The sequence below is a fragment of the Lonchura striata genome, chromosome 4A (assembly GCF_050655825.1).
Source record: "Lonchura striata isolate lonStrDom1 chromosome 4A, ASM5065582v1, whole genome shotgun sequence".
In the NCBI taxonomy this organism is placed as follows: domain Eukaryota; kingdom Metazoa; phylum Chordata; class Aves; order Passeriformes; family Estrildidae; genus Lonchura; species Lonchura striata.
The window spans coordinates 18,835,779-18,862,983 of NC_140742.1; the positions used below are offsets into that span (position 1 = coordinate 18,835,779).

The 27,205-nt window shown below is 45.4% G+C and overlaps 3 protein-coding genes across 15 annotated transcripts in view; 1 reads left to right on the plus strand and 2 right to left on the minus strand.

Annotated features, from left to right (window-relative positions):
- Positions 1–3,997, minus strand: part of DRP2 (dystrophin related protein 2) — a 21,408-nt gene extending 17,411 nt beyond the window's left edge. Inside the window, exon 1 of the mRNA XM_021534502.4 lies at positions 3,861–3,997. Coding sequence (XP_021390177.3) covers positions 3,861–3,968 — 108 coding nt within the window. The 5' untranslated portion in view covers positions 3,969–3,997. The remainder of the gene's footprint in view (positions 1–3,860) is intronic.
- Positions 1–26,800, plus strand: part of LOC110472689 (uncharacterized) — a 48,977-nt gene extending 22,177 nt beyond the window's left edge. The window contains exon 6 of the mRNA XM_085570519.1: positions 249–26,800. The gene's annotated coding sequence lies outside the window, so the exon portion shown is untranslated. The remainder of the gene's footprint in view (positions 1–248) is intronic.
- The window catches only part of CENPI (centromere protein I), a 16,641-nt gene continuing 10,239 nt past the window's right edge, over positions 20,804–27,205 (minus strand). For 8 of the 13 annotated variants that reach the window (XM_085570509.1, XM_085570510.1, XM_085570514.1 and 5 more), the window contains 6 exons: positions 26,665–26,800; positions 25,693–25,925; positions 24,731–24,779; positions 24,344–24,577; positions 22,491–22,532; positions 20,804–21,736 (listed from right to left, as the gene is read on the minus strand). In XM_085570509.1, coding sequence (XP_085426635.1) covers positions 21,605–21,736; positions 22,491–22,532; positions 24,344–24,577; positions 24,731–24,779; positions 25,693–25,925; positions 26,665–26,800 — 826 coding nt within the window. In that variant the 3' untranslated portion in view covers positions 20,804–21,604. The remainder of the gene's footprint in view (positions 21,737–22,490; positions 22,533–24,343; positions 24,578–24,730; positions 24,780–25,692; positions 25,926–26,664; positions 26,801–27,205) is intronic. The other 5 variants (XM_021534517.4, XM_077786596.2, XM_077786595.2 and 2 more) reach the window with 2 other exon arrangements.

Sequence of the window (27,205 nt, forward strand, 5' to 3'; positions counted from 1 at the left end):
CTGCCCTGTTCCTTAAGTGGTCTCTTAGCAGCTCCCAGGAAATTCCTGGCTGTCTCTGCAAGAAGGATGCAGTGCCATCTCCAGCAGCACTCAGAGCACAGGTTAAAGGAAGGGTTTACTGCACATCTCCTGTTCTCTTCAGTTATCCAGCAATGAGCTTATCTTGCTGAGAGCTGTAAAGCCAGAGCTGGTCCTTATGTGTCACAGTGTCTGCAGGGCTAATGATGACTTTTTCCCATGTTATACAGAGCTGCTGTGCTTTGAGAGGAGGCTGATCCTGCTGTTCCTAGGGACCAAGGGGATCTGCCAACATCCTTTTTGCCATTCCCAATCCTGGGACTTGCCACCTGCTCCTCTACAGAGGCTCCAGGATATTTCCTGCCTGCATGGCATATCTGAGAAGCCACTTCTCCTCCACAGATGCTGCTTCTCCTCCGCAGCTCTCCAGAAGGAGCAGCCGTGGGAAGGGTGCTGCAAAAGGCCATGGAGAAAAGACAGCAAATCCCAACCCAGCCACACAAGGGAAGCACATCCAGCTGGAAAAAATTGGGTTCTGATCCCTGGACAACAAATCCTTGTTGGAATCCTCTCCTGAGCCTTTAGCACTGCATCGTGCCTCTGATCACAATGTACTCTGCTGCACGTGCTGGTGACAGCGACACACAGGATCAGAAGTCACTCATACAAGACTTGGTGAGTGAGAGGGAATTTTCTCTCCAAAAAACACAGTTTGTTGAGCAAAACACATGGCCACTTTCCCATAAGTGAGACATCAATGACCTGTGTTGGAGAAATGGCAGCATTTCTATTGAATGCTGCTTTGATATTAGAGCTCGCTTGAGATAATTATCCCCAGGTGCATAATCAACCATAATTAAATGTGTTAGTACTTTCTAAACAGCATACAACAGGCCAGATAAGGACAGGTGCCTTGGGGGAAAAGCAGCAGCTCTTGCAAGGGGAATGTATGTGTACATACTTGTCACTTGTGCTGTCCAAGGGCTCGTGGAGGTGTCTGGAGAAGCGATGCAGCCAAGCCGAGGGAAACAACAGGCAAGAGAAAACAACCAGACAAGGAATTTGGCTGCTCAGCTAAAAATACCCCCTTCCACACCAGTTCTCAGAGAAAAATCAAATGATCGCCAAGACTTGTGCTAAGTTTGATTCATCTAAAAACATCCAACAGGCTGTGCTCTGCCTCCCCATCCTGCCACTCCAGAAACACCAAGAAAACAGAGAAAACCATCACCCACAGAGTTCACAGGATTCTTGGGGCCACAGAATAAGAATCCACTGAAGCTAAAACTGCTGCTTGCACACAGAAACACCTATACTCTGCGTGTGCAAGTCTTCATGGCACAGAAGTAGGCCAGTCCCAGGGCACTGCCAGGGAATGCTCCAGCCCTCCCCTCTATCCCAGGGAATACCAAAGGAAAGGATCAGCTCTACCTGGGTGCACCTGCAGCACAGCTCTGCAGACAACCCAGTCCTTCCAGCCTTATTTCATAAGTTAAAAGCCCATCACACCTGCAGCTCTCAAGCCTCGTAGGTACTAAGTAGCAGTGACCAAGCAAAGAGCAGGTGCTGAACACCTGCTTCCCTAGGACAAAACCCCTGCAAGCTCTGAGCACCCCATCAGCATCCCGGCAGAGGCAGCCGGACCCTCACCCCCTGTCCACCCGGGAGAAGCTTTTCCGGCCGCAGAGCACTCACGCGGGCTGTGGCAGGGGCATCTCGCAGCGCTCAGCGCACAGCCGGCCGCAGGAGCCGCACCGCTCCCGCCCGGCTGAGCTGCACTGACCCCCCAGGAATGTGCAGGGGGGCGGCAGCGCCTCACAGCCTCAATCCCGGCTTTGTCCAGCGGCATTCCAGCAGCCTCCGACCTGCCCTAGCCCCGCGGCTGCCCTCGGGGGCGGGCGGGCGGAGATGCGCCGCTGCAGGGCCGCAGGTGAGGGCAGGGCCAAGGGCATGTGCGGGGATGGGCAGCACGGACCGCGGTTCCGATACCCCAGCGCGTACAGAGCAGACAGGGGTGTGTGCCAGGGAAGGGATTTAGCCAGGAAATCATCCCATCAAGCCCCAGTGACCCAGAAGGTAAACAGGTTCTTGAGATCTAATCCCAGAAAAGTCAAAGATGCCCTTGTTGTCCCCCACGTGCCCCAGCATGGTGTTGGGTACCAGCAGATGTTCGTGCCGGCTTGGACCAAGTGCAAATAGTTTATTTTTGCCAAAAAGCTCTGGGCTGGCTTCTTGTGTCCCCCACAGTCCTGACGCCCAGAATTTTTATCATGCTCTCTTCCACCTACAGAGAGGGAAAGAAAAGCTCCTAATATCTCTCCCTCTCATGCCCTCCCCTCCTTCCCTGCTTGCACATCTGCTGGGTGCAGACCCTCCCTCTGGGACCAGCACAGCCAGCTCCTCTCCTCAGCACCTCTCGGGTCCAACAGATGGGAGGGCAGCTCCCAAACTGGAGGAGGGGGCTTCAGTGAAGCCAGGCCACAGCTAAGGATGGGCTGTCTGCAGCCTGCCAAGAGCTTTCAGGAGTAGCAAGGACAAGAGACAGAGGCTGCTGCCTAGGCAGCAACAGCAGCCCCTTCAAATGGGGAGCTGTCATTAACACTACTGCTGCTCCTACTCCCCTCCTCTCTCCCAGCAAATCCCACAGGGCTCTGATCCCCTCACAGAGGCTTGGACTGCTCAGGCACATCAGGAAGGCTTTTTCCTGCTCATCTTGTTCTATCCCTCTCCCTCCTCACTTAATTTGCTGGGCTGTTTATCAACCACCTGTGCACTGGCCCACAGCAGCATTGTAACAGTCACCCTGGGGCCAAGAAACCTGACTCAGCCACCAGAAGCCTGGCCCCTGCCTCATTCTTGCATGCTGGAGCCTCTCCAGAGACAGCTCTGCCTTCCTCCTGCAGATCCCAGCTCTCTGAGGCAAACGGGTCCAGGCTGATGGCCAACCACAGCAGGGAGCTTTGTCCCTACAACCCAGACAGTTGGGAGAAACCTCAGGCTCAGCCCTTGCTTCTCATCCTTGAAACATGACAAAAAAGGAAAAGGCAGAGCTGGGACCTCATTTGTCCTGGGAAGAACACTGCCAGTGCCCAAGGGAGCCTTTGGCACTGTCCATCAGTGTCCAGACAGGTGAGAAGTACCCCAGGACCAACAGCTAGAGGCAAAGAGGCACCCACAGCCTGGCAGAGCCCAGGCAGCAATTCCCCATGCCAGAAGTGCTAAAGCACCTCCTGACAGCTCAGTGCAGAGTACAAGCAGCTTTGCAGACAGTTGCCAGCACACCTTTCTGTTCTTCAATCTGCTCTGCCATTTACCCAGGGGACCCTAGAGACCTTCCATCCCCTCTGGTGAGGAGCCTGGCCTGGGGCTCAGAGATCCTGGGGGAAGGAAGAAGGAGACCGAGATCTATCCCTTAAGATAATTAGATTAGTAAGAGGTCAGATTCCTCCTCTGCCTTATAGCATCCACCAGGGGCTTATTTCAGAGCTCTTCTCTGCAACCAGGAAGAGTAGAAAATCTGCATTTTCACCAAAAGTTGACATTCTTCCAAGTTTCCAGGAAAAATAAGCCAAACCAAACACAGAAGAGCTGTTAACAGTAGCCTCTAGTTCTTTATTGTGAAAGAGCTTCCAAGTCCAGCTCTGCAGGTCCTCTCTCTTCTCCTACTTTGGGGAACACTTTGCAGCAGGAGCGCTAGAGGAGAGCACACGCTCTCCTGAAGTGCAGCTGATGAGGGGCTGGAGCTGACAGCCTTCCCCCAGCAGGAACAGAGGGCCTGGTTTGCCCCACAGAAACCCCTGCACGAAGCTGCTGCCAGCAAGGCTCCCAGAGGCAGCTCTTACCTGAGCCAGCGGGCGGGCAGGGCTGCTGGGCTGCGCCTGCTCCAGGATGTGCCACTCAGGACATGGCGGGAGCACATGGAGCCATTCCTGCATCACCAGGGGCTGCATCTGAGCTGATGGTCATGGGGATGGAGCACCTGGAAAGCAGCATTAGAGTCCCTGGGTTAGCTTGCACCTCCTCGCAGGGCTGACCCCTTCAGCTGCCAGAGCGCTGCCTCCATGAGAGCTGGAGACTAACAGGAAGCAGTCTTTAATTTCATGTACTTCTACTAGTGTATTGTAAATGCAGGCAAACTTAATGGGAAGAAATGATGATGTCTGACTTAATTTAGAAGCTTGAATTATTTCTTTATTATAACTATGTTAAGATATATTAATGTATTATATGAAAGGAGGATACTAAAATTACATATTTTTTCTCACCCTATCTCTAATCTTAACATAACTTGTGACCCTCTCTTGAGAGTCCAGCCCCAGGTGGGTTGGATTGGCCATCAGGCTCAAACAATCCTCACCGGAATCTAATCAAGAACTCACTCAAGGTAAACAATTCTACAAGCACATTCCACATAGGAAAAACAAGGAGCAGAAATAGAAATTGTTTTCTCTTTCATCTCTCTCTGTGCACCTCTATGAAAAATCCTGAGAGGAAGAGAAATGTCCTTGCCACACTAGTGTTACAATCTTGTTTCATCTAAACACCCAACTCTTTTTTTACACCTAGTTACACAATTTGCTGTATTGATACACTGTTAGTAAGTCCCACAGACTATACTGCATTTTCAGAAAGGGTTGGGTTTCTTGAACTGTATAAGATGCCCATGGTTTAAAGGGAGAGGATCTCACTAGCATGGCCATTGTTCTAGTTTTGGTTAACATAACATTCACTTTCTTCCTAGCAGGTGGTACACTAGTATGGTTTTTAATCCAGAACAACTTATGTTTAGACAGAACAGACATATCTCCATAACAGACAACATTTTCAAACATATTTTTTCCTTTTATATTCAGAAGGCAAATTGCCTAGAACCCCAGCTTCATGTATCTCATACTGTGAGCTAGCTTTTTATGAGTTTTTGCTCATTATGGTTATAAAAGTCCCTTCCTTATCCCCATTTTTTAACTGCATGAGCTGTAAAGCCAGTTAGTAGTGGCCCCTTGACTATTCCATAGATCTGAAATGTGACCTCTGGTCACAATGCTGCTGGGTTTTGTTGTTTGGACTCTAAATGAGCTAAAAGAGGGATTCATTCCATTGCCAGCACCATCTCAGCTTTACAGAAGCCCTGAGAAATAAAGCTCAGAGAAAACTTGGTGACTGCTTTCCTACATTTAGAAGGTAAAGATCACCTGCTCCAGCAGACGGAGCTCATGCCTGCGTGGATGTGAGGCTGCTTTCAGGGCAATGAGTGATGCTGATGGAAGAAGGCTGCTGGCTCCTTCACACCCAGCTCAGCTGGGCAGCTGGGGGAACCTTCTGCTTGGCCCTGGCAGGGCAGGAGAGGAGAGGGCAGCACATCCCCACTGGCAGCAGCCACACTGCACAGACGGGTGAGGAAAAATCCTCCCAGCCCTGTGCACACTGCCCATCTCTGACACTTCCACAGCCCCCACTCCCCTGCCTGAGCCTTCACTGCCTCTCTCCCCTCAATTACACACATTAAGGGATTATCCTATGATTTTTTTTAATCTCTTAATGATTTTTACAGCCATAATTCCTCTCTTTCCAGGAGAGCAGCTTGTGCTGAGCTCTCCAGCAGGCTGACAATCCAAGGTCTCGTCCTTTCCCTCTCCTGCCCATTAACACCAATGAACACTGCAGGCTGTGGATCCCTGCTCCTTTCCCCATGCAGGCAGGGGATTATGTGGGGATTATGAGACCCACATTAATAATTGCAAATTCCAGGGTCTTCAAAGCCCTCCAGGCTCTTGGTGCAAATTTACCACACCCAACCCCAAGGGTACAGAAAATTTCTGACAGAAGGTAACACCACCTCCTTTTCCTCCAGTGCTTGTGCATTTGGGCTCTGTTCCTCTGAATGGCCAAGATACAATTCTCAGGGTGTGGAAAGCTATTTTTCCTCAAAGCCTCTAACAGATGAATGCCACTGAGCTCTTCCCCAGCACTGGCAAATCCATGGCTTTTGCCACTGAGGTTCTGCGATGCCTCACTGTAGTTGCCATCCCGAGGCCTGGCTTTTTCTGTGGCACAGGGCAGTAACAAGTGATGTGTGCTGGCCAGACGAGTTCAGCCAGCCCTCCTACAGCACACACACAGGGGCTCCCTGCTCAGTCCTCCCAGCACAGCCTGGCCCCTGACAGCTCCTGCCATGGCACTGAGAACAGGGGCAGTACTGGCAAGGTCATGAGCTCTCTCTGACTGTATTTTGCCGAGTGACAGAGGTGTGTGCATGGGGCAGGTGCAGTTCTGAGACACGGGTGGGTAACCTTGTCCTGCAGGTATCCTCGTGTAGGACCGGGAGGGTGTCCCCGCCCCCTGCCAGCATCATGGAAATAAGGACAGCCATGGCTGCACCTCCGGGGTGCTGGGCTCCTTGACCTCCTCCAGGGATGACAAAGCCCATCAGGACACAGATGGCCCAGGGAACTAAAGCCTGTCCAAGGCAGCAGTCACAGAACAAGCCAAGTGCCAAGCAAAGGGCACTACCCAGTCATGTCCTGTGCAGCACCTTGCTGCCACAAACACCAGAGCAGGTTGGAGGGCAGTGGCTCAGCTGCCCTTTGCCACTCTGCAACAGCAAAGACAAAGCTCAGAGGTAGAGAACTCAGATAATGTGGAACTGACTGAGCTGCACAGTAGCCAGCACAAAGGAGCACATTCAGGAGGAGAGAGAGACAACCAGACAGAGAGGCATGTCTGCAGGCAAGCCAACAGCTCCATATGACCCCTTGCCAAATTCCCTGCTATTACTGGAACCAAGCAAGGAGAAATGCTCTTGGAGCTGCTCTGCCTCTCTGCTGAGGCACACAAAACAGCTCCAGTTCTGGCACTCCTACTTCAGTGCTTCCATACAGCTCTGGGGCTGGGCACTGCAGCATGTGGAGCAGAGATTTTGTGGATGCTTCCTGGCTAAATTCCTATTGCCTGATGCCTACGCCTGTCAAGAGCCAAACCTGTGATCCACTTTTCCTCTCCCACACCACCATTCATCTTCTGCACTCTGCTTTATCTTGGTGTGGAGACCCAGCACATTATAGCCAAGGTTCAACATCAACAATGAAAACTAGATTTAAGTGCAGACAACAAAAAGTATCATCCCCACAGCTTACTCCAAGCCTCTAACTTTAAAGGAGTTGTGAAATTCTCCTTTGGAGGACTCAGGGAACAACGTGGTCAGGTTGTTCAAACAGATACAAAGTGAGCTTGGTCCCCTGGGCACATTTCTGTGCAAGCAGAACAAACATTAAGGCTCAGGTGAGCAGAAGCAGGTGAGAATTTCCACATGTGGACACTGCAAGAAGCAGTTGTAGAGTCACCATGGAGCAGGGACAGGGGCACTGCACTCACCCAGTGGAGACAGCAAGGAGGGAAACCTCTTCCACTGGTGTCTGTCACCTGTCTTTGCTGGAGGTCCCACTCCAGGCACAAAGGTGGTCAGATCAGTCCTCAGGAGCATCAGACAGAACCTCATTACCTGGTGCTCTTTTGCATCCTCGCCCATGAAAAGCACTCAACACTTGCCTCTGCTCTCAGTACACCTAAGAAATGAAGCAGTGCATGTTCCACAGTGTGTGTTAGACCTTCTAAACACATTAGTACCCAAGCCACCACCACAGCTGAGACCTTGATGAGCCTCTAGTTGAGAAAGAAAAAAGCTAAAAATCTGTATGTTACTTTTCAACAGCTGAATGCTTGGGAATTAAAGTGCATTAAAACAAAATAATTGCCTTTTTTCCCTTCCTACATGAGCTGTACCTGTCACAAATTCAGCACTGGAGAGCCTGTCCTACACCCTTCTTTCCAGGCAGTCTGACAAAGGCAGCTGGAATAGCCTTTGCCCAACCAGCTCTGCTTCAAGTTTGTCACACAACTCACTGCACCACTCGGGGATCCCTGTGCTCTCTCTGCTTTCCAGACCTGCTGCAGCAGCCTCCCTGGCTGGCTGGAGAGGCTGTCCCAGCTCCTGCAGCACCTCTTCCCCATCCCAGCCAAAAAGAAAGTGACAGCTTACCACCAGTGCACATGGCGCACAGTATTCTCCAATTTTGCTGCATTTGTTCAAAATCCTCCTGATAGAAACCCATATACAAACTCTCCCAAACATCAAGGGAATTCACATTGCAGCTGACCCTCCATGGCTAAAAGCACCCCCCAAGATCAGAGACCTGTCACAGGCAGTAGAGTGTAATGTCAGATATTGAATTTCCAGCTCTCTACCATGTATAACAGCAGCAAACACAGCATATAGGTCAAGAGGTCTCTCAATCACACACTTTATGCTTTAAATTCCTAATTTCCTCCAAAACATTCTTCCCTGAAACTTTCCACTTTAGATCTTGGCCTATAAGGAAAAAAATATGGGAACATCTTGAGGCAAGGCAGCTCAGCTCAGCCTTTATCCTATGAGGAGGGTGGAAATACAAACATGTTCCCTGCTGCTGGAAATGTTAATGACTTTGTTGTTGTTTAACTTACAGTACAGAGAAGTAATAACATTTTAGCTCAGCATGTTCAGTGTCCTTTAAGGGGAAAGGTGGGAGGCTTGTGGATATTTCAGAGTTCAGCTCCCATGTAGATGCTAACAAAGGCAGCATTCCCAGGCTGGCAGACAGCAGGACTCCCTCAACAGCTTAACAACACATCCCGTTTCAGCAAAAAATTATTTTCTGCACTTGTAAGTAAATAATTTAAGCCTGAGTTCTCAGGCCAAACAGCCTACTTCCCAAGACCCCACTGGTCAAGGTTTGGTGAGAGAGAAGCAACCTTTCTCCCAGTGGGACCAACATAAAAACAGCACAATTCCCTCTCAGAGCTCAGGCCCTTCATCTCCATCTCTTTCCAAACCCAGAATAGATACCCAAACACACTCCTACTAAAAATCATCCCAACATTCTCCTCTTGGTTGTTATGTGCTCCTGTGTGACCTGAAAGGGGACTGTCAACAATCTTCCACATGTGGGAGCATTTCCAACCCCATCATCTGAGGCCAAAGCTGCCACTGGGCTTCACACTGCACTTCCACCAAAGAACCAGGTCCCCTTTATTAATTAAAATGAAGGGTGCTTCAATGAAGCACCTGTCCATGAGAAGTAACATAAAACCTTGGCTGTATCTGGCAGCAAGCAAGCAGCACAGAAGATGTGTTACTCACTGAGGGTGGGTGAAGTGGGGACTCTCACATCTAATGAGCTCCTTTCTTAAATGGCCACTTGGAATTTGAGCTTGTAACAAAAATGTTGCTTTAATTCAATGGATAAACAGGTGCCACAAGACTTAATAAGGAAGAAGCATCCTTTCCCCCTGGCTCACTCACTCTCCATTTTCCTAAGCAACAGAATATACACTCTCACACAGTCTCAAGCGGAAAGATTTCACCAGTTGGCTTTGTACTAGGAAATGTGGCAATGATGATGTCCCCACCTCACCAGGTGAGTGTGGGTGTTTGCCCACAACATGGTCATGCAAAACTGACTACCCTCCTCTTTGCTCAAAAATAACTTAGGGGATTTTTTTAAGGAAGATTGAAAAACCTAAATTTCTTTTGCATGTCATTTCAGACGCCCAGCTGGGTTTTAAGTTGTTTCCTCTAAAGCTGATTTTTCCTAGAAACTCTTCCCATCTCTTAGCAGCTTAAAATACTGAAATAATGACTCAAGCAGGCAGAGAACCCAGCTGTGAGCCCACAGCCCTGCTGTGCTGGACACAGAAACTGCTGCCTGCTAGACCTGACAGACAGAAGGGGCAGGAGGAGAGCAAGCAGCAACCTCCCAAAAGGGACAGCAGAACAGGGAGGAAATCACTTAATGACCAAAAGAAGGTTGCACCAAGCATAAAAATTGAAGACATTCCTTCAGAAATGTGGCTTCTGCAGCCCTGAAACCTGCCAATTTAAGCCAGCAAAAAACCTCAAGCCTTGCATTTGCCTTTCTCCTCTAAACACCCAAAACTTCCCTTGCCTGCTGCTGGAAGCAGCAAACAAGTTTTGCTGCATTGTGAAAAGCACATCACCCATTTTTCATGCTGTGTAACTGATCAACAATAGTGGGAAGAGCACACCCACACTCACTTCTGATGGCCAAGGTAACACTGCTGACTCCTGACTGCCTTGGCACTTTGCTTCTCTCTCACTGCAAAGCTGGCACCTGCTTCTCTAAACTGAATACTCTGCCTTGCCCCCGAGGTCATCTTTATAATCAACTCCCTGCCAAAGCACAAGGGTCTCTGGCCTTCTGAGGCCATGAATTTTATGACCAGACTGTGTGCCCCATGGAGTCACATTTCCTACCCCTACTTAAGTTGTATCAGAGTGACACTATTCTTATGCAAAGGGAAACAGTAAAGGTGCTATTTTGGCTCAATTCTGAAAAGACTGGTTTCATCTTCATACACCTATGAAAAAGACAGTTTTTTGAAGACTGAATTCTTTCTGGTCAAGATGCCTTATTTCACAAGACTTATAATTCCTTTGTTATGCTTTTATCATAGATATCCAGGCTGAGGTGGAAGCCTTGAATGTATTTCTCAAAACATGATTATATTCAGAAATTCACCGTATGACTCCAGAACTCAGGACTTTTGTTTGAACCCATTAATTTAATCCCTCCTCTGTCTCACTTTGTTTAGTCTTGCAAAGAGCCACCCAACCTGAGCAGCCCCATTCAGTTACAGTTCTGGCCAGTTTTAGAGAGCAGCATTGATCTGTCTCAGGTATTAATCCAGAAACATGATCCTCATCTCATCTGAGCTCCTTCAGCTGACAGAGAGGACCTAAACACAGCATCACATCACAGCGACACCCCAACACTTCCCCTCCTAGCGCTTCAGGCATTCCTGGACACTGCTGCAAAATGACACCGTGGTCCAGTTCCTTTCCAGAGTGCCACCACATCCTTGCTGCCTCCAGAAGCCTGCCTGGACAGCTCCCACAGCAGCAGAGAAAGCCTTCAGCACAGGGAGCTGGCAGGGGAGGGTGTGAGATGGCACCAGAGCCACGGCGGGCACACGAGCCACACGTGAGTGCCAGGAGAATGGAAACCCTCCCAGCACAGCTGAACCTTGTGGCTGGGACCTCACACAGCTTCCTCAACAAGGGCACTGTGATCAGGCAGGAAAGGCCATTAATGAGAATAACCAAACAAGAACTCTCACAGGTCCAAGATAGAGAGGTGAGCAGCAGCAGGAGAGGTGTGAAGGACTTTGGATTAGTGCACAAGGAAAACAAACTGACAAAAAACTGACTAGCCTTTTTGTTTTTTTGGGTTTTTTCCCCCAGCATTAAAACTCAAAGTACAAATAACATTGGTTTCTTCCAGAGAAAGCGTGTCATTTAAGAGCAGGGGAGTAATTGTTCCACACCCCTGTCACTGCACATGGGTGATCTCAGCATTGTGATCCATCACAAATACAATGCTGGCACTTCCACCAGTGGACCTCCACAGCTGTGATGCTGTGCTGGAGCTAAGGCTGAAGGAAACAAGCTGGACTGGGCACCTGTAATAATCTGTGGCACTAGATCTTGAGAAAGCACAACCCAGGCTGTCCTGTCTGGCAGGGAGAGGGAGGCAAAGTGCTGAGCCCTGGGGAGCAGAAAGGTCCTGTGCTGTAGGAACAGGCAATCCTGCAGTCGGTCAGGGCTGTCTGCATCCAGGGGAAGGTCAGTGGTGGCAATACAAGCGCTTTAGAGGGGAGGAGGAACGACAGTGAAAGGAGCTGGGGAGAAGCTGGGGGAGGGGAGGGCGGACACATAAAGGAGCAAGGCTGGACAGTGCAAGGTAGTGACTGGAAAGGGCAGACCTGGGACTGCGGGCTGATCCTTGCTCACTACGTGAGGATATTTGGTGCCTCCTTGCCCTGCTGCCTGATCCTCCCAGGAAGATGCTAGAAGGCCACCGCGCACCCTGCCCGGAGCAGCCCCTGCAGCCCGGCCGGAAACACCGCCGGGGTAAATAAGCCTTCAATGTGCAAAGCATCACAGCCGGTGAAACCGGGATGCTGGGGACTGTGGTTTGCCTCGGGAATCCGCATCCCTGACTGGTCCCTAGCCTCTCCCTTGTGGAAATGGTCCTGGCCACGTCTCTTGCTCTCACCCCGACACCCTTCTTTTCTTCTCCGCAAGTTTCCTCACCCGCACATGCATGGGCAGCGCTGCTGCCGAGGGACACACACACGCACACACCCCAAAGAGCGCATTTCCCAGCTTAAGCCATCGGTCCAAATCCTCCCCTTTCCCAACCCAGGCAGGATCCGAGCGGGAACCAAATTTTGTCATGGCCTACCTTCCGAGTCCGCCAGGTGTGAGCCGCGGGGGCAGCGGGGCTGCGCGTGTGAATCAGCAGAGGAGCCCCTGTGACAGGGATGCATGCTGAGGCTCAGCACCGCTGCTCTCCTCCAGCGCCCCGGCTGCTGCGTTGCTATGCAATCACATCCCCGCCAGCAGCAGCTCGCCGAGCTCCAAAGAGATACCCTTGACTCGGCGAAACACGGAGGGCTCGTCCTCGTTCCCCGCTAAGTGCCCGGCCCCTCGGAGAGCTCGGCCGGCGATCGATCCGGAGGAGGGGAGGGAGAAGAGTGGGGATGCAAAGATGGGCACGCACGGGAGGAGGAGACAAAATACTCATGGAAAGGGGGGAAGAAAAGGGAGGAGGGGAGATGTACAAACACACAGAAAGCGCCGCGGTCTGACCTCTGGGGACCTGACACGGGCTGCTGGGCTCAGACACGCTTCCCGCTGCTCGCCGACATCTCCCACCGCCTCTCGGGGCTCGCGTCTCTCATTTTAGGTTAGATATGGCCACACGTGTGCTGGAAAATGCCAGACACATTCGCCTCCTTCCTTAACCACGATTTGGGTATCTGACACAAGATTTTATAATTTAAGAACAGCCTGTTTTAAAAAACAAAGCTAAAATAGGTTTATTACTCAATTTCATATGTGCTTCCTATTCTTCTTAAAAAATAAAAATAAATAAGGAGGCAATTCTCCAGGCTGGGGAGGTCTTTTAAATGTCAGAGTATCTTAGCTTAGCTTACAAGAAACAGAAGGATTTGAGCTCCTAGCTTGGATGAGGACACAAGCAGATAGAGTTGGGATTTTGGTCCATAGACAAGTTTACAGTTCTTCAGGTCATTCCACACCAGGATTTGAAACTGCTCAAACAGTGATGTTATTTGATATACAACAGTGATGTTATTTATTTTCATACAACACAAAAAGAAACAGAATTAAATTACTTGGTGAGAAAGAGGACTCAAATGTAATCCCAGCTCTGTTTTAAGCTGTTCTAGACTGTCTCAGCCTCTCCATGGGAAAATTAAAAGTCAGAAAATACAATCTTCCTGGTCCTTGTCAGAACAATCTTTAATGAGTCTTAGCCCTTTTTACCCCAGAGTTGACAGACTAAATAGGTTATTTTTCTGCTCACAGTTATGTTATCCAGAAATATCAGTGCTGTTTGGAAATATTTCCCATTTCTATACATTTATTCCCCATCTCGGGTGTATTCCAAAATGCAGGTTCACTCGGGCCCAGCAATGTAAGAGCTTCACAACACCACTATATTCCTGAAAAACTACTCCTGGTCAAGCCAGCATTGGAAATAACTGGCAAAGTCTCTGCAGCATCATAGGGCTTCCTGTGGGTTTAAGGGCAACAGTCAGGAGATGGTGCTGCAGAGGGACAGTGCCCAGCCCACCCCAGGGCTGTGCCCAGCAGGGTGGGGAGCCCTCAACCACCTTTCAGCCACTTTGGGCACCTTACAGAACAAAACTTTAATCCCACACCACAGGGATGCAAACAGACCTTTTCTAGGTCAATTTAAACATGGAGAAGGTTTAAAACTCAAAATAGAGTTGATCATGTGCAAAATATGTTTGAGAGCCCTCAAGAACCCAGTGAGCTCCCTGTGATAGTAGCAGCTAGAACCTGCAGCAGGTGGATGGCTGACCCTAAGGAAGTTCTCCCTTCATCCTAGATGGGTGCATCAGGAGTCAGGAGCAGAGCAGAGCGAGGCACAGAAAACTCCTGTAACTACACTGAAAGGAGATTTTTAAATAGCAACCTCCTTATCATTGGTTCCAAAAGGAGCAACACTGAATACTTGGAGTACCAAGCCAAGAATACTTATTCACTCCACACCTTCTGCTCTTAAAAGCTTCAATAGCTCCTGCTTCCACAACAGCTGTACTGATGCAATAAAATCCCTCCTGGAAAACTGTATTTAGACCAAAAACCCAGATATGGATGAGAAGACAAAAATGAGCAGAGACTCTGCTGGGCTATTTTTGTGCATGCACACAAATAAGAAATCTTGGGTTAAATAAGGAGAGTGAGGGGGGGAAACCAGCAGAATCTGGAAGGGCTGTCCAGGCCAAAGACACCATTCTCCAGAGACGTGACCAAATCCGATGGCAGCATGTGTCTGTCACCAGCAGCAGCTGTAAGGGACATGACAACATGGACAAACATATTAAGCCAATTTACACAGGCACACAAGACAGACAACAGCACAGAGATATGAACAGACAGCATGAACCACAAAAACAAGGTGCTTTCCTCTATAAGCATCCTAAATTATTGATTGTTTAAATGCAGTAGGGAAAAATCTCTTGTGTCAGTTTAGTTTAAATTATGAGGCAAACTAGAAGCTCTGCTGGGAGAGTTGCTTCCATGGCTGGGAACATCTTCCCAAGTCCTCCAATACTTTCTGTTTTAAGGATATAATTAGGGCAAGGAGAGGAGGAATTCAGAACTCAAGGGGAAAGAGGGAGACCAACTCAGATGTGTCATAATCACAGTTTTCACATAAGCACTACAACTTTTTTAAGTGTATGGGAAGGTTTCTGAGATGAGAGGCTAAATTTGGTGTACTTTGAGTTCTGAAGAGAACTTAAGCCAAAAAAATCTCCCAAGGAGCTCCAAGAGCTGAGCTTCCAGAAGATATATTGGTACTTTATGAATTTCCCTAATGAAACATTTCAGACATTTTCTGCTTTATGAAACAGCAAATATGTACCTTGTTAGGAAAACTAGCAGTGTCCATCCTCCCAATAGGGATATCTCAATATGCACAGTGGTAAATACAGTCTACAATCATACAATAGGTAAAAATTGGGACAAGTTTTATAAGGCTTGAACATTAAATTGACATACAGAGATGCACACAGAGACAGTATTTTTAGTTTGAAAGTTTTAACAGCTCGAAATAAACAGCTAGAAATAAGGGCTGTGTTTGCTTTCAGCCTAATTCTGTATTACATTCTTCATATAAAAATCCATTATTATTAATCACTTGTAAGCTGGAATATCCATAACACTAATTATTCTTGCATTAATATCCAAATAAAAACATCACCTAAAATTCTGGCATTCATATTTTCAATGAAAACTTCAGGGTTCAATATAACTGAAGGCTATTACTTTTATGTTTTTCTTCCCACAAGTTCCCACTAATTAACTTAATCTTCTAAAACAGTCCTTGTCACAGGGAATTGGTTCCCAAAATGTGCTCCTTTGAAACATCACATCTCCTGAAAAAGAAAGTTCTTCTATCTAGTACAGAAGAGAAGTTATTGTTACCATCCTTTGGAAACTTTGGTACATTCTTTCCCATTCAGAATAAAGCTCAAATTTATCCATTTATCCCAATTAAAGTGTTTTAGAGAAAGATGCTTTAGCCAGGAACAGAATGTAGACTTATCCTTGTTAAAAGAATACAGGCAGACACCAAGAAGAGCACTTTCCCTAGAGCCATACACCCACAGTCCTGGTGGATCCATCTGCTGAAGAAGAGTTTAGTGAGAGGCTTGTGAGCCAGGACAAGGTCCCTTATGGCTTGAAGAAATCCAATTTCTTGCCAAGAGCCTGCAAATCCCTGTTTTCCTGAGACACAGGGCTCCCTCACCTGAGTCTCCTCCTAATTAAAGGACCAGACAGCACTGTGCTCTCTCACAGCTGCTCACAACCAAACAGCTGTAGCTGTTTTGCTTCAGGATCATTGATCTCAGTGGTTGTGCTGTTCCTACCTGGGAAGGGAAGCCAGAGGAACAGGTCTTGCACAAAGGGTCAGACCTGCCCATCAATTCCAGCACATTAGACAGGCCAGCAGGCTGGGAGCAGAGCACAAAGAGCCTCCCTTTAACAAAGGGGAACAAAACTATAATTAGGGCCCTAAGAAAATAATTTAGTTAACTGGATATTGTAACATCTTGGGGGGGGAGGGGGGGGGAAGAGCTTTTTTCCTTGCTTTGCTTAAATAACAGATATAAAATAACTGTACTTCTTTTGCTAGCATCAATAAGCACAAAAACCTTCCCAGAGCAGATTCTACCCTGCTGAAAGCATTCAGAGAAACAGCAGGGTACTTTCTAAACACATAGTACCTGGGGTGGGAGAGAAGAATGGGCAGAGAACTGATGCAAGCCATGCAGCCAGAAACAGAATTAATCCCCCTTTTAATTTGTTCCCACACAGGCCCTGAAACAATCCCTCCAAATGAGAAATAGAGACTATAAGGGAGGAAGGAAATATTTTCAGAGTAGTAAGTGCCAAAAGAAAGAGGAGTGGGTATCAAAAAAATGTCAAAGAATTTGGGGGAGGAGATGGAAAAAGAAAAAAAGGAGAAAATGGTAGAAAAGAAAGCAAAAGCATGCAGGAAAAGAGGGTAAGGCAGACAAGGCAGATTTGAGGGGCTGTTTTGTTCTTTTCTGTCAGCATGTTTACAATGTGCTTTCCATCCCCCTCCTTATTTACTGGGCCCTCAAAGGAGCAGGAAAGCAATCACACAGGAGCTGCTGAAGATTCACTTGGACACAGAACAGAGGTGCCCTAAGAGAAAGGAAACTGCTTAGTGATCCGTGCACAACAAACTATGATGGGGATGTTACAGGCCCAGAGACTTGAGAGAGAGGGCTGGGAGGAACCTGCAGAGAACAGCCTCTTCCTGCAGAGATCACACTGGCAGCACAGATACTGGAACAGAGCAAGTCAGGCTGCACAGCAATACAGCTGCACATAAAAATATATGTTATATTAAATAAGATAAGCTTAACATGTTAAATAAGCTTCACAGCAGAAGCTTATCCCTGAATTCTTGAAAGGAAGAGCCCAAAGGATTTGGACAGTAAAATTTTTCAAGGTATCTGTTGCAATTTGCAGCCTAAACCCAGTGCCTGAAGCTCAGGAGCTCAGCTACATTACAGTGACTGAAATATCCCATGACTGAGGCTGTGCTGGGAACAGCCCATCCTGTGTCACGTTTCTGGCAGGTACCACAGCTTGCCTGATGCATGTTCACTCATTAAAAACTGCAGAATGGGATCACGCCTCAGCCTACAGATTTCTAAACACTGTCAAGGTTAAAATGATATTTAGAGCCTGTGTAGGTACCTGCAGCTTGGTTTTTGTTTTTGTGTTTGTTTTTTGGGTTTTTTTTTTTTGTTTTTTTTTTTTGTTGTTGTTGTTGTTGTTGTTGTTGTTGTTGTTTTTCGGTTTTTTGTTTTTTTTTTTTTAATCAACTGTTTTGGTTTCTATATTTGTGCAAGAGTGAGCCTGGCAATTAAAGCCTTTATTAAAAAAAAAAAAATCTCACCCTCTGTTATGCAGACTTTTTACTCCTACGAGACAGGAAGCTGAGAGGCAGAGAGGCATCCTCACAAGGTACACACACACCTTGCAGGATGTTATTTATGTACTTCAGCACCTCCCTTGCCAACTATAATTACCTGGACAGCTCTAACAGCTACAGTCTAACAGCTACATACAGTTCTCTCAGGAATCCTGTGCCCAGAACCACATCACCAAATGTTAAAGACCTAAAAGGCATTCTTAGTCAAAAAGCAAGGTTTGGTGGCATCCAACCTTCATAAGACCATAATTGTTGCCTCCATTTTAAAAAGCATAGCCATAATAAGGGAAACCCATTGGTGAACGTAAGTCATTTTCCTGGAAGAAAATACTTGAAGACTTTGTTCTTTCAAGATATTCAACATCCAGAGCCATCTTTTTACCAATCAGTTATTTTTCATGCAGACTAGATGCATCCTTTGACTGAAGAGCACATAAAAAGCCCCCTCACACACTCTCTCAGGAGCCATGGAGCTACAAATCAGCGCAGCGTGTATTATTAATGACAAGTTACCAGAAGATCTAGGACAACAGCCAGGCAGGAGTTTCACTGTGCTGTGATTCTATTGAGAAAATGAACCCTCTGCCAGGTCAGGTCCCACAGTTTCCCTTGCTCCTGTCTCCACTGTGCACAGATTTGTGATAAGCCATTCTGTCACGGCAACCAGGTGATTACCCTGTCCTAGAGGCATTACAACTGAGCTTTGCCTAAAAGATAAAGGTAACCAAATGAGGAGACACTGGGTAGAGGCACAAAAATCTCAAGCATTGTATCAAAAAAGGCAAAGGGAATTTTATTTTGGTGGCAGTTAAATGTTATTAGAAGAGTTCAGGAGCACCCATATTGGCAGTTGTTAGAGCTGCAGTAGGAGCCTCACAGATTCCATTTCCTGAGTGGTTAAAGCTGTACCACCTTCCAAATCCTTGGGTCCTGATTTATTCATGGCATTAGGAATGCAAAACGCAAGCAGAGGGAAGTAGGCCAAAAAAAGAATAGAAAGCAGGGATACAGAGGAACCAGTTTCTTCATTCCAGCTGAAAACAGGTTGAAATCATTAACTCTTTCAGAGCAAGCTCTCTCTGAAAGGGCAGTAGACACTAATGCATAAAGATGCACAAATGAGTCTCCCACCACAAAATAAAAATTATTAACAGAAACACAAAGCAAGCTTGTCTTCAGAAGAAGAATTCAGATTAACTCTAGCCCAAGGCATTTGGATTTTCAGGTGCATAATGCTCACTGTATTTGACAGGGAGGGGTTAATGGCTTTGGTTGTGTGAACTGGGGACCAGATGTTCAGCTGGTACAACTCAACACAGATCCATTATGAATCAGTGGAACTGTGGCTGCTTATCCCAGACAGGGTTCTGGCCCAGTACTTTGAAACCCTATTTAATACCCACTCAGATTTTTCCAAAGGGAGAGGCCTCACTTTTTGAAATCAGATAAAAAGCTACTAGCAATGCTAGAGGATGCAGTTAAACTGAAATGGCCACTGTCATGGCCTCCTTATATTACAAAACTCCTAAATCAAAAGCCTGCAGAAACCTCATGATAAATAACACCCCAGCACTGTTGTTTCTGCTACAATTTCATCATGTCCACCTACCTTACAATGGGCAGAAACAGGCATGAAAGGTAAATCACTCATTTATCACTTACCAGGAAATGGATGGGTCTTGACTATGTCCATTTTAGTCCTCGGAGCAGCTGTGGTCAGCCAAGTTTTGAGCACATGCTTTTAACAGAAAATGGTCTGCAAAATTTGCTGTGATGATTCAAATGCAAAGAGCAAGCAGGGGAAAAAAGAAAATAAAAAAGGTACATTCCTCCCTAAAAGGGCCATTCTTTACATTCAAGTGCAATGCTACTCATATAGTTAGAGGGAAGAAAGAAGAAAAATAGCCAAATGTCAAAAAAGACAAGAGTTACCACAGCATAAAGAGGCTAAAAGTAATCTCTGGTGCCAAATAATACCAGGCACATTACATTTTTGCTGCATGGGATAGATTTTAAACAGACATCTTGTCCAACAAGAAAAAAAACCAAACCACTACCACAAAACAACAAGAAATAGAAAAAATCCCACACAAACACAAAATTAAACCCCCCGACAAAAAAAAAACCAAAAACAAACCAAACAAACATAAAAAAACAACTTGACATGAAAATCAAGTTATCTATCCTGTTGCTGTAGTTCTGCACTTCTAAGTGCCCAGCCCATGTACTTCAAAGTCAAAACTGTGCATTCTGCTTAAATACTTTCACAACACAGGGTATAATAAAGACCTATGATGCTGCGAGTCTTCAATAACATAATTCTGTGTTTCCTCAACCAAACACCAACCCCAAAGGAAAAATGATCTCAGGGACCAGTAACTGTAAAACATTCAGTATATCCTAAAGGATGCTGCTATAAGCTGCTTTAAATACATTCACACACATTCTTAAGAACCTAGGCATCTTTCACAGGTTAAATGAAGCCTCTGGCAGCACCCCCAGTCTGACAGGAATGTATCTTCTACAAACTTCAAACAGTACCCAGCCAACAGGAAGCCTTGTCTTCCTGGTTACTGCTCCTTTGAGATGTACACAGCCTTTCCAGCATAAGTGGAAATAACATTTCCAACACCTTTTTGAAGGTAGCTTTACAGAAAAATAATACTGGTTATATGTTAGGGCCACATCTTGAAACATATCCACTTGGAGGAATTTTTAATACATGGACTTTCTCCTGTTGAACAAATATAATCAGGGTTTTCAAGATCTGTTTCTCTTGACAAAAATTAGCAAGTAGCACTTACACTACTTAGGATAACACAGATGAAAGGGAAGGGCAATACTTTAAGACATTAACCAGATGTACTTGAGCTGAGAACTGTGGTACTCAACCAGTCTGATTTTGAGGGGATGAAGAAAGCAAACATCTCAAGTGGCTCCAGAGTCACTCTCAAGACCAATTCCTTCACTGAATCAAAGCACAGATTCACAATGCGAAATTCACTATCATCTAACTCAACTCTCAAGTGGTTACAATCTTGTTTTATGGCAGAAAAATAAAGTTAATTCAGATTTTAGAAACCTCAGTTCAGCTTCTCTCAGCTTCTCCTCAGACTTAAAATGAAATGACAGAAGATACATTTCGTAAGAGTTTTTTAAAAAATTACACATTAGAAATATTTTACAGAATATAAATTATACATATGTACACAAATAATATACAACACCTACCAAGCTAAAAACACCAAAGGAAAGTTACATTTGCACTTATCAATATAGAAAATGGTAAGTTGCTGGCGACACTGTGCAAGTGCTCACACCAATAAATCAATAGAACACCAAACTTTCCAGCTGTACCAGATCATTATTACCAAAGTTAGCAAAAACACTGTTCCAAAAGCCTCAAAATTAATTTCAGGCAGGTCAGCTTGATCAGCCTGTTAAAAGTCATACAGAGTACAACAGGGAATTGGGAACCTCACATTGCTCCAATCCAAGACATGCACAGCGCCCCAGAAAGGCTGATTAAGTTGTTTCTCATTACCTGCTGCTGAGGAAGGCAAAGCAGGTCAGTGGTCAACATTACTTATAAATGAAGCACCACTGCTCACTGCAGTTTTGGGATGGAAAATGTTTGTTTCTCAATCAAAACAAATACTCCAACAGAGAAACACTAGGGTGAATGATGTGGATGTCACATAACAGCTCACCAACTTCAGACCAGAGACGTTTAGCAGTGACAAGAGGGGGTTCAGTGTTAGTGAACCAAGGCAGCCTCAACATCTGTGTCTTCACTTTCATATGAGAAAAGACAGTACAAAAGTGCAGGCAAGATTAATTGCTCTGTTTCTCTCCTCTGAGAAGGGAAGAATTAGTGACACAGTCCTTTAGAGTCTGCAAGTTTGCTCCCGATGACACAAGAATTCCAGTGAGCCCCAGGGTCATGCTTCTACATTCCCTGCTTTGCTCCAGGAGTCCTGGGAAACCCGACTGATGCTGCTCTCAATAAATACCTTCAGCCCCTTCAAACCTTGGGTATAGAGATATTCCAGATACCAGTTCCACTTCTTCCCCTGTAAACCAGAAAGAAGAGTCAGATGTGCAGAACAAAGCTTTACCTTTCCTGTGGGACAACATCCACAACTTGGATGACATTTGTAAATACCCACAGGTGTACAAGGTCACCTGCTGTTCCCAAATGCCCACAAGTACACAATACTCAGACTGAATAATGATCTTTCTTTAATACTGAAATTTTTTATAAATCCCACTTCTAGAAAAAGAAAAGTCTACTGGAACAACAGGGAATATGTCAAGAACTAAATGAACATGGCTATCAAAGCCTTTCTTCCACCACTAGTGGTGATTGCTCCAGATCAGGTTTGAAGTACACTGTGGCATAGGAAAGGAAACCAATTGCCACTGTATTTGCTCAGAGGACTCCTGTTCAAAGCTGTAACAAAGCTACACATCTGCCTTAAATAGAATATGAAGCAGAATTTGTATTATCAATTAACTTTAAGTGTATCAAGAATGTAAATTTTTCTGGAGCCTGCAGAGAGCAATAAACAGCCCTGTCCTGACACTGCACCGACTCATGAAGGAAACAAAACTTCAAATCACTAGCCACAGATACTTAACTTCTCAGGTGTGGATGTCCTCTTGTTTGGCCCTGTTAAGAGACTGAACTAAAGCCTACAGCTGGAATTTTTCCCCTTCCAAAAATTTTCTAAAGCATTTGTGAGTTTGGTGAATATTATAACCTCATCCTCTTCAACACAGCTGCTGAAAATTTCCTGCTTTATTTACTAAAACAAAAAACCTTACCTTAATTAATCTGAAGTTGAAGGTGGTATCATCAGGACAAAGCTTAAGAGAATAAAACAATAACAAGTCAGATAAAAAGTATGTCCAGGGCTGCTGGGTCTCTGCTAAGTCCCCTCCTAAATCAGGAAGCGCAGGCATGCAAAGAAATTCTGAGACTTTGCTTCAGAGGTGCCTTCCAGCATCATACCCTGTGCACAAGTGGCAAAGAAACATCTGGACCCTCTTGCCCTGTGCTGCAGCATTACAGGATAGCAACAGGGAATATTCACAGGTATCTTTACCATTGTCTCTACAAGGGTGTAAAAGTTTGCCTTGCTGAACATTAGAATTCCACAAGAATGAGAAAGAGCAAGAGAACAGAACGGACACAGAGATCAATGCTTGTGTTCCCCCAGTGCTGCAGAGCAGTGCCCTCTAGTGCTCAGCACTGCTGAGGAAAACATATTCCTGCAGCTCAACATCATTTCCTCCTGCCTTAAAACACATTTGCCATAGCTGCTAAGCAAAATTCCTCCTCGTTCTACAGTAGGAAGAGAACGCAATTGCCCATCAGAAGGTTTTGGGGTTTTTTAAGGGATTTTGAGGTTGGATGGGTTTTGGGTTTTTGTTATGGTTGTCAGTTTGTAGTTTGGGTTTTTTTTTTAATGCACAAAACTTACAAAGATGAATTAGGAACCTGTGTCAGGGAAAGTTTAGGTTGCATATCAGGAAAATGTTCTTCCCACCAAAGGTGAATGGGCACTGGAACAGGCTCCCCAGGAAAGTGGTGACAGCACCGAGCCAGACAGAATGCAAGAAGTGTCTGGAAAACACTCCCAGGCACAGAGTGGGATTCTTAGGCTGTCCTCAGGAGTTGGACTTCATGATTTTTGTGGGTCCCTTCTACTGCAGGGATATTCCATGAATCTAGGAAGCCTCACAAGAAAAATTATGTTGATAAAAGATGAGGCATATACAACTTCTTTCCTTGGTCTAATAAAACCAGAATAACTTCCTTGAGCAAAGACAAAATCCAAGTTTAATCAGCAGTAAGACACAAGCTAGCTTGATTCATGACACCAAACACATAACAAAGGCAAATTTGTCAAGTGTTCTTAACCAGAATTCTTTGCTTCAACTTCTCAGGTGCCCCTTGCTGCATTCCAGGAGTCACACCTACACTTGCCTCCAGCCTGACAGCTTTTCTCACAACAAACTGGCATCTTTGTGCAGCCCTTAGCCTACAAAACCTGGTTTCTTGGAGCAGCACACATATTGGAACAACAACAGCTTTCTCCACTGCTCAGCAGCTGGACTGAACACATGAGGGCACCCACAGTTCAAGAGAGCACCTGGCAGAACTTACACCAGACAATGCAAGACAGCTCCATGTTCTCTTACCTCTGTACTTGAAGCAGCTACTTGTATTTCTATTTTAGTAAGCCAAAAAAAGCTACCACAAGAGCTAGAAAGCACTAAGAAATTCTAGAATGAACAACTCTATATAATTTAACCATGCATTTCTTGACTTTCTAGAGTTTAAATATTTAGATCACACTGCCTATTTTATGCACCCTTGGTAAGGTTTCACTGAAGTGTCATTTATTTCATTAATTATTTTAGTCCTATCTCAAAATTTTTACGAGTACAAATTCACATCCAAAACTGCAACATTCATACATTCACCTGCTGTCATACCACACAAAGACTCTTCAAATTGTGCCATTAATCTAACAAACACAATGTCACAGCAACTTTTGAAAGCTCAGATGCCTGTACCAGTCAGCCAGGACACAGAGACACTTCTCTACACAAACAGTCAAGACAGAACATCTGGTACCATTAAAGATCTAAATCTTGGCCTACACCATTACCTGCTGCAGGAATTGAATAGAGTAGCCCATCATGGCTGGGTGATAGACAATGTTAAAGCTGTTTTTTAATTCCTTCACTGCAGTTTTACTCAACAGTTCATCATCCATACGAAGACCTTGAGGATGAATATCCTTCTGGAATGCACTGGATGTCCACAGACAGCCCACCATAGCTATTATGTACTGGTTGTACACTTTGTATGTCTGGTCACTGAACTTGAACTGCAGCATTTGCTGAGGGGGGAAAAAGAAAAATCAATAAATAACATCCTCAAAGCAGCTGCTCCCTCCAGTCCTTAAAAGATGGCCATTAGTACACCTCCCCTCCACTCCACCCAGTTCCTTGCTAAAGTCCATTCCAGCATGTAACAGATGTGTCCACAATACCTTTTTACACAGCTCATTTTCTTTTGCAGCCACTAAGTTGGTTCGATACCTGAAAAAAAAGTTAGGGGCCTATAAATCTTTCCTACATGCCAGTGTTGAAAAAAGTTGAAGGAATGTATCAAGAAAACTTATTTCTGCCATGAGAAAGATCAAACTTCAGTGGTGAAAGAGACACGAGAAAGAATTCAAAGGGACTTAATCACGTAGCAGAGTAGGGACATATCTAATAATATTATTCTCTTAAATGAGTCACACATGACCAGTTTGCCTGGGACAGTCACCTTTATAAATGCAGCACACAGGAACTGACATCCCACCTTTAAATCAGCAGAGAAATGCAGTGTGTTTTTAAGAAGGGAGATTTTCATTCACTAAGCAAAGAAACAGAAGCTACTGGAAGTAATGCAACTTGACAGTTGTTCTATATAATAAGCGCTAGCTCTTCTTATTTCCTAGAGACCTTCCTGTCATGTTAATTACCCTGCAGATTCCTTAGAGAAAAAGCCACATAGAGAGCCCTGCACCAGCTGTCAGCTATTGGCCACTCTTCTCCTCAGATGCAGCCACTGGAACTAACAAGACCAAGAAGCGCAGCCTCGGTGGTGGATCCTGCAGAGCAACAAAAAGTGCTGTCTTTGGCCTTGCCAGCACCACAAGGCAGTCCCAAATTCCTGGAGTTTGGAAGTGGAGGAAGTGCTTCCTACTCAGCACATGGCAGAATTTGTATAGAAAAGCTCAAGTGTAGTAGCCAAAGAACATGAGTGAGATTAATTCCAGCTGGCTGACTTTACTTCCCTCGAAACAACAGGGGAACTACTTCCTTCACATATGAAAGATATGGAAATAATACCAGGAAAGGTCAGAATCATGCTATCTTGGATAACAGACTGAGAAAAAAAAAAGTAGGAACTACAGCTATAAAATCCTTTAATATGAAAGCTGGACACAAGTGGAATTTTTACCTTGAACAGCAAGAAGCAGATCCCAGGTTTTTACAACAAAGTAATTTCATTTCCAAAAGACTGAAAGAGAAGACAAGAAGTCCCTGCAGCCTACACCTGTTGTAGTACCTGTACATAATGTAGCAGAGCTGATTCAAGTTGACAGAATCCATGCTGAGCAGTGCTGGGTAGAAAACCCCAGCAGGAAGCATTATCAGCAAAGGCAGATTGTACTTCAGGTACATGTCACACACCTGCAGGAATGAAGCACATCCAGGCTGATTATTACTGCCAAAGTAATGATTATTACAAACTCCCAAGGAGTTAAGAGCAACAGGGCACAACACTGAATTCCAGCTAGATCCATCCAAAAGGAAAGGCCAGGGTGTCTTACACAAGTGCTGTTACCCATTGGTTTTGTGCATTTTTAATGGATAATTCAGTTACAAATAGATCCCAGGACTATAATTTTTTTTCAGCTATTCCCAACCTGAATTTCAGCAGCTGTTGCTACAGCATGGCTGGAGTTCACAATAAGCACAACTACAGAGAGGACATGAGGAAGCTGGAGAACACTTAAGGCTATTCAATGCTGTTTAGTTTGTCTACAGCACAAACTAGAAATAAAACCCCACATTTTTAAGCAAACATTTAAGGAAAAAACCCAAGATATGTTGTTTGAAATTTAACTGATCACTGTTCTTTTCTTTAAGTCAGCATTTAAAAAGCAGGTTATGGCCTACTGTACTTCTCCTTCCTCAGTTCACCTCTGAATTAAGAGCAGCCACTTTTTAGCAGCATATTTACCTCTGCCTGTGGATGCAACAACAGCAGCTTCCACCTGCAGATCTACCAAGTATGTGGAATATTCTGGCACTTAATCACAAAATTATGTAAACTACAATGAGGAAGATATTTTTTATGCTCTAGCTTAAAAATGCGAACAGCCTTAGGTGCACTTGAAAATAAAGACAAAATGATTGGGATACACACAGTCTCATAGAAATCCAGAGTGAAGTAGAGCAAGAGCGTGGAATTGTTTTCCAAACGCAGTCCAACAGTAGAGATCCATCCCACAAAGTGAACCAGTTCAGCCACCCCATTCACTAGTCCAGAGAGGGTGGTGTTCCTGCAGCAAAGACATGGCACAACATTACAGATACCTCTTTGCAAACAGCAACATGGACAACGGGAAAACAAAACTGACATTTATGCTTTTGACCCATCAAATACTCAGACACTTGTTCTTCAGTACAGCCAGTAACACATTGTTATCAGCACCATTATGAACACCCAGCTGTCAGTGCTATGAGGATTTTGAATTCTGGACACTTACGTTTTCAGCATCAGCAGAAATACTTCTAAAGAAAGACAAAGATCAGGCCTGACAAGGTAGCTTACAATATAGCAAAATTATAACAGCATTATTAACCTTCTGGTTGGTCTTTAGGCTGGGTGTTAGGGATAGGATTATAGATCTCAATACACCAGTGAGCAATGCACAGAACACTGCTTGCATTCTTTAAAGACAAAC